The following is a 7,546-nucleotide window of genomic DNA, read 5'->3' on the forward strand; positions in this document are numbered from 1 at the left end:
GTTAAACTGTTCAAAAAGCATAACAATGAGCAAAGACCTAGGATGCACAAGTACTTGGAGCATTTGTAGCTTCTGCTGCACAGAGCAAGTCAGCACTGTCCCTCCTCACTTACTCTCTTCTGATTCCACGACTGTATGCTTGCGTGGCTCCCAGAAAGGAGCAGCCCTGATACTCACCCTAGCTGAGTGGGTCCCTGTCCCTAGGATGCTGGATCTTGCTCTTTGATCCTTTTTCCAAAGCTACAGGGGTCTGGCAGATCTCCAGAAACCATAGATCAGCAAGGCCATTTTGTTCCAGGTAGTAACACTTACATCAACCTTGTCTAAACTTACTCACTCAGTAAATATCACCAAGCAGCCCCTCCACGCCGGGCACTGTGCTAACCCTAGGAATACAGCAGGGATGAGAAAAGATGCACTCCCTGCAAGCGTGGAGGGTAGGTCCTAGGGGAAGACAGGCTGCGTCAACTTGTAATTCAGCTCACAAATGCTGTGAACAATACAGAATGTTATGGGGACCCCCAGCAGGAGAATCGAATCTAGTCTAGGGAGGTAGTCAGTGAAGGCAGAGGGACTTTAAAACTACACGAGAACAGAATAGTGTACAGGTTGACCAAAAGGAGAGGGAGGACACATCCTCCAGACGGAAACAACACGAGGAACGCCCTGGAGCTGAGAGAGAACACGGTGGATTCAAGGAAGTGAAAGAAGCTCCGTGTGAGGCAACAGAGAACGTGGAGGACGCAGTGCTGAGAGGCTGCGCTGGAGAGGGAAGCAAGTACCACTTTGTGGAGAGGCTTGTAGCCCATCTTAAGGATCGGGGGCTTCATTCTGGAGTAAATAAGAAGACCTGAGACAGGGCTCTAACACAGATGTGAACACAGCAAGGCTACAACTACAGACGTGGAGTCTAGCTGGTATTTTGCAGACAAAGGAGCGGTACTAGAATGCACAGGAGGGGAGGGAATCCCGAGATACACAGGCAGTAGAGACAGCCCAGCCAGGGCATCACCTGGACATGCCAGACACCTTCCAAAAGCCCAGCTCAGGCACACAAGGCGGTAGCATCACGCAGAGAGACTGAGCCTGGCACGAGGAAGAGATGGGGGAGGACTGAAGGCTTCCGTCTGGCAGGCTCCACACTGCGAGTGCTCTGCTGCCCTGGCCGTGCCCAGCCTCTGAAGCTCCAGGCTTCCTTCAGGCCTGGACCCTGTTCCAGAACTTGTTTGTCCTTCTTACTCCCTGCCTCCGCCACCAGGGTCAGCTCCTGCGATGGTGAGCGACGTGTTTACATTTCAGTCTTGTCACCATTAAAGCCATTCCATATTCTGAGCTTTTTCAGCCTGAGCTTAAATTTCTTTGTATGTTGATGGTCTCAAATATCAAAAGTTTAACTCAATTTTTATGCATAATGAGTAAAACGTTTTCTAATGTTCAATTATAAATTCACTCTACGTTATTTTACAGACTTTCATTAGAATCCATATTAAATTAGTGGCACATTCCTGACGTCTATGTACATTATGCATGCATGTTTTAAATGAACTGCAATTGTAGGCAAATTTCCATTATTGTTACATTTGACAATGTATGTGATCGGGGCCTATGAGAAGAAGGAAACACTTAGGCATCATTTTCCACGCTCTTTCAGCATTTGTAAAACAGCGAAGGCCCCAGCATGTACATGCTGAGCTCCCCCACTGCGTCTGTAGGTCTTTTATTTGTAATGTCTCCTCTTTGTGCCTGGAACAGGATGAGAAGAAGAAAGGGATGGGACAGAGGCCAAGGAGGCCAGGACCAAAACAGCGGCAGCAGGAGCGGAGACGAGCCCCACGCGGGTGTGGAGGGTGCACAAAGGCGGCCACTTCGACACCCCATCACCAGTCTGGCTGCAAACCTTCTCCTGAATGTTCCACATTTCTACAGGAAATGAGAAGCAGGGCCTGGGGTGGGCAGGGAGCGGGGAGGGTCCACTCCTCAGGGTACAGAGCAGCAAAGGGGAGCAGTAGGGGAGGGCGGACAACCCTGGGCAAGGTCAGCTGCAAGGACAGGGAAGCTGGGAAGCCCTCTGGCTGGGTCGGCCGTTTCTCAGGACCCCAGACTGGGACGAGCTAAGGTCTGCTTACGCTGACGGTGCACTCTGTGTGCCGCCACTCCCCAGGCCCAAGCACATGACAACCTGAGCCCTGGATTCAAGACACATGTACTAAATAAACAGACAAACTGATGAATTAATTTGGTTTGATTTTCTCTTACTTTCTTTTCACTTTAGCCAGTTGCTCATCTAGTAGCCTACCTATCATTTATGAAGATACTGAACACTTAACTTGTAGGGGAAAAAGCATATACCTGACAGGGCATCTGCCTCCATCCCTCCTATGAATGCCCAAGTGCTGAGTGTGAGTATCGCAGCAACTGTCCGGACTCCCCTGCCTGCCCTACGCTCTCACACACACACACTCACACTCACATCTCAACTGCTCACTGAAGTCCTTTGTCATTTTTCCCCCTCCAAGGCCCTGTGCCTATCATCACATCTCCTTCAAACCCTAGTCACTATTTAAGAACAGTCACTAATGTCTTCCTGGCCAGTCTCTATGCTCTGGGTCTCTCTCACTTACCTACTCAGAGCCCAACTAAATCCTCACCAATATTATAAGGTTATCATTTAACAGTCCTGGATAAAAGAACATAGTTTTTTTTTTTTCTCTCTCTCTAATTTTTCTCCCTACAGATTATTGGGGAAACACCAACTCTCCAATTTATTCATTATCCCCACTGCTTCCCCACTCTTGAAATTAGGATGTGCTCAGATACACGAAAGAGACTATATGGATAACAATGGCTTAAACCATCGTTTAACTTCTTTAAAATTCCTAATAAAGTAGTCCCAGAGTTGCTTTGGCTGTTCAGCAATGTCAGGAAGGACCAAGACTCTTCTCATCCTCCTACTTCATCATCCTTGCCATGTTGAAATTAATTTTCCCATATCACCTCATGGTCGTAAAATGGCTCCCAGAGTTCCAGGCATCACATCTTCACGTGGCAGTGCCCATAGAGGAAACACGTGGTTGAGGTAAAAAAAAAATTAAACTGCTGTCTTTCATGGGATCAACCTCTTTATACAAGAAGTGAATTTTTATCAAAAGCACAGAAGATACCTTTTTAGCTTTCATTGGTCCCTGTCCAACCTTAGAACAATATTGGCAAAACAAGCCCTAGCCTTTCATGGATTAACTCGGTGCACACGGATGCATGTCTGCCAAAGCAAAACTGGAGTGCTTCAGAGTAAGGAAGAAGGAAGCTGGCTATGGAGCAGACAGCTAACTTGTCTGCTGCACATCACCAAGAAGGTTTTGAGAAATGTGACACTGGATATCTGGGTTTCTTTGATCTATCCTCTCTCCATCCCTCCCTCCCTTCCTTTCTTCCTCCCTTCCTCTACCATGGAGCATTTAAGTAAAATAAAAATGTGGCATAGTTCTAAGAGCAAGTTCTATTTACCCCTTCTCTGTATAGTCTAGTTCCTTAATAAACACAATAAAGAAAGATATTTCTGTTTAAGAAACTGTAGAAATATAAACCAGAATAAACAAATAGCTGAGTTCCTGAAGTGCTGTACAAACCGCATCATACTTCCTTATCTACTTTGCTATTTCAGCTCTGCTTCATTTAATTCTGGGACGCTCAGTTGCTTCAATGGATAGTCGATGCTGTAAATTAAGTTCCCCAGCCTCTCAATCCATTAGGAAGCATTCTGCTCACCATTTATTGAGGGCCTGCTGTCTCTGAACACTGGAGAACAGTTGCATGTGTAAAGAAACCCTGAAAATTCCAGAAAGAAATATTTCATAATAGAAGTACCTCTATAAAATGGTTTCATTTTTCAGGGATGGAGTTTTCTTAGAGCGAGGCATGTCAGTCTTTCAAACAGTACACTGTTAAATACCAACTATGTTCCTCCTTTATGTTCCTATCAATCTAATACCCCCCACCTCAGGTTTTTTTCCTTTCCCCTTTAATAGTGACTCTATTTATCTGAATCTATCCATTTATTCCTCATTTTTCAAGTTTAAGCTAACAGATGGAGACACAGATTACTTCCAAACATCTGCACTGAAATGCTTTACCTGCAACTCCTGCTGTGAGTAAAAGAGGTTTTAATTATACGGTATTTGAAAATCTCTCTCGCGGGCACTGTAAGTGGAAGTTTTCAGTGTAAGAACTGGTTATCACCAAGGCTCTCACTGTTAGATACACTCACGTCCCAAACAAATCATACATCCCCCTGTGTCAGTGTTGTAAATAGATCCTTGATGTAAACGATAGTTTTGATATCATGGATGTCTGTGATATTCACAGTTCAGTATTACTGGGACTTTTTACACGTGTGCCATGACATGGGTCATATGACAGCCAGAAAATTAAGAAAAACTGATGATGCTTGTTATTCGCAGGTATTCTCAAAGAGGCCATTACCTAGAAAGACTCTAGAGAGACAAAAGCGTAGCCATAAAGCGTATGACACTACTTCTACTCACACAATAATGAGATTTTGGTCACACCTGGGTATTAGGTTAGCAAGTTTTCCTGATAATCCCCCAAACTGAAGTTAGCAAGTACCTATTACCCGCAGCAGCCGTGGCTGCACCGCACCTGTGCATCCTACCTTTCTTTCCAGACGCTCCTTTTCCTCTGCCCAGCCCTGGATGCTGGAATCTGCAGCCTCCCGGTCCAAGTGCCATCGTCCATGGGAGCCTCATCTAAAGGGATAACTTCACTATCACCTAAATACAATGAATCCTTCCTCTGGGTCTACATTTCCAGCCTGCTCATCTCCTTTGGGTTTTAGGGCCATGCCCCTGCCTTCCTTCTAGGTAATACCTATATATTCAAGGATTAGCCTATACTCAGACAGACCTGGACTCAACCTTTTACCCTGTAAGCATATTTCTGTGGTCATTATCTGGATTAGAAGCATCGTAATGAATTTAATAAGCTAGGACTAGAAACTTCAATTACCCTACATGCCTCCAGCTCCCTTAACCACCCTCTGAAGGCATTCACAAACACCTGTAGTGTCCACTCTGCAATCATTCATTTTAGTTCTCCCCATCACAAGTCTAGTTCAACTCATCACTCTTAATATGGGCTTGACAAACACTTTCAGAACCTGTCTCCTTGCTTCTGATCATGACTATAGCCAAAACATCCTCTAGGCTCCACTTCACTTGACAAATATTTACTGAGCATTTCGGTGAGTCATGCTCTGGGATGGGCATTCAGTAGAGAGTGCTGAGCAAATCGAAGACCCCCTCCTTAACAAACCCAGACTGCAGTTCAGGAGAGAAGGCTGCAGTCAAGTAAGCAAATAAATAAATAACCCATGGCGGGTATCTGGGTAAAGAATAACTGTGTGTGTGTGGTGGGGGGGGGGGGGGCTATGCATTGAGCATGGTCACTGAGCAGGTGTCATTGAGAATGTCAGACCTCCAGGAAGGGACGAGGCCAGCCACAGAGTCGAGGAGAAAAGCACAGCAAAGATTCGAGGCAAGAAGATGCTCCAGAGCCCATGGTGACCGGACCACGTGGGAGCGTGTCTGCATCCAGGTGAGTGGAAGTGAAATCACCAAAGCCACAATCACAGGTCTGAACCCAGTGTGAGGCATCAAGGGAAGTCAGGGAAAGGTTTGAGGCAGAGGAGTAACATGATCTGATTTACATTTTTAACGAATCACCAGAATTATGTTTCACAATCACACGAGGAGGGTCAGTGCTCGAGTCAAAAAGGTTGACAGCTCCTGATGAATAAGGTGCCCACGTGCTCCAGTTTGTCCAAGGGCATCCTGGTTTTCCCCGCTGTCCTCGTGTAATTATTACAGTCCCCCTTTCACTCTCTTGAAGGGTCCTATAGAGATCACACATGGTCTGGCCAACTTACTGACGGAATATTCCTTAGGCTGACGTTCAAAGCCCTTCTGAACCTGGTCCCGACTCCCCTCTCTTCCTCTCTCCCCCACCAGACCTCTACCTGACGGTGTTCTGGTCTGAGATGTGCTGCTGGCAGCGCAGAGTGGGACACGTATCCTCACTGCTGTTCCCTGGCTGGCGCGCCTGCCCCTTGCTGCACACTCTGACCATCTCACTAGTGGACAGACCCCTGAGGGCCAGACCTGAAAAGCCTTTCCAGAAACTGGGCAGAATGAATCCTCCTGTGCACTCTGTCACTATCTCCATTACCAAGTTTATCACAACTGGGTTAACTGTGTGTAGGTCTGTTTTCCCTGTTAGAATGGTAGGTACTTCACGGTAAGGACAGCACCTCCTTCTTTGTATTTTTGGGTCCTCACCACCTACTGCATGCCTGGTTCACAGCTGGTACTTGACTGTGAGATGAATTATTTCATATAAAGACAATGTAAATGACAGAGTAAAAGAATAAGGTTGAACAATGTGATTTTAAAACTAATTTCTTCAGTAAGCTTAAAACATCTCTGCCTTCATATCTTGACAAGTTGCATACTCCAAGTTCACCCTCATGTCTAATGCAGCCCCATTCATCAGAAAGTGACAATCAGCTCCTAGTGAATAACTAGAAGTGAAAAATCTTTACAGGGCAAGAAGAAGTAGTGGAATTTTAGGAAATGAAACCATCTGGTGTTTTTGTAATAAATTTCTAAATAACTGCAAAGACTGAAATATTACCAACAGGCAATTTCATATACTCACCACTCTTAAATGATCCTGAATAGATCCTGCTCAGAAGAAGTTTTTGACGTAACTGCAGAACTTCAGCTTCCAAGGCTTCGGCTTTTGATCTCCACTTCGATTCCTGCCCAGACACCATCCTTGCAAGATGCTCTGTGTATTCTCTGCTGCTTTTGTCTGCTGGTTTTGAGCGGATAATTGCCAAGGCCAGAGCCAGCTTTGCAGTCCTCAGATACCATGCTTGACTGTGATCATCCATCCTGGCTTGTGCCCCTATTGTTTAGTAAGAAAACAAGTTACAGGAGTCCCTTTTAACTTCTGTAGTGCATTTCATTTGCTCGAAATTGATTCTGTAGTGAGTATCACTAATTAATAAGTTTATAACACAACAGGAAGCCAAGTAACAGAAAAATTTCTCAGGAACTGAAAACAGCATGAAAAAAATATGCAGAAGAAAAATGTATACCTATGCACATGAAGTGCATTAAGAGTCAAAACAGCAGATTCGGATAATGTGACAGATTCTTGGAATGCAAAAAACACACATTAATTCATTTAGTAGCTTCTAACCAGAGACACACATCAGACTCTGAGAGAGCTTTTAAATATATATATATATATATATATATATATATATATATATATATATACATATATATATATATATATGTGTGTGTGTGTGTCTCTGTGTGTGTGTCTATGTGTGTGTGTATGTGTGTGTGTGTGTGTGTGTGTGTGTGTATATATATATATATATAGTCTCATCCCTCCAAAATTCTGATTCAGCAAATCTGGGGAGAACTGAGGCTTTTATATCTTGTCCAAAGTTTACTGTGTA

General features: G+C 44.7%; 1 protein-coding gene across 1 annotated transcript in view; it reads right to left on the reverse strand.

The window, feature by feature from the left end:
- Nucleotides 1-6,975, reverse strand: part of MEI4 (meiotic double-stranded break formation protein 4) — a 124,431-nt gene extending 117,456 nt beyond the window's left edge. Inside the window, exon 1 of the mRNA XM_064487124.1 lies at nt 6,726-6,975. Within this exon, the coding sequence (XP_064343194.1) occupies nt 6,726-6,967 (242 nt within the window). The 5' untranslated portion in view covers nt 6,968-6,975. The remainder of the gene's footprint in view (nt 1-6,725) is intronic.
- Between the last annotated feature and the right edge of the window lie 571 nt (nt 6,976-7,546).

The sequence above is a fragment of the Camelus dromedarius genome, chromosome 6 (assembly GCF_036321535.1).
Source record: "Camelus dromedarius isolate mCamDro1 chromosome 6, mCamDro1.pat, whole genome shotgun sequence".
Lineage (NCBI taxonomy): Eukaryota > Metazoa > Chordata > Mammalia > Artiodactyla > Camelidae > Camelus > Camelus dromedarius.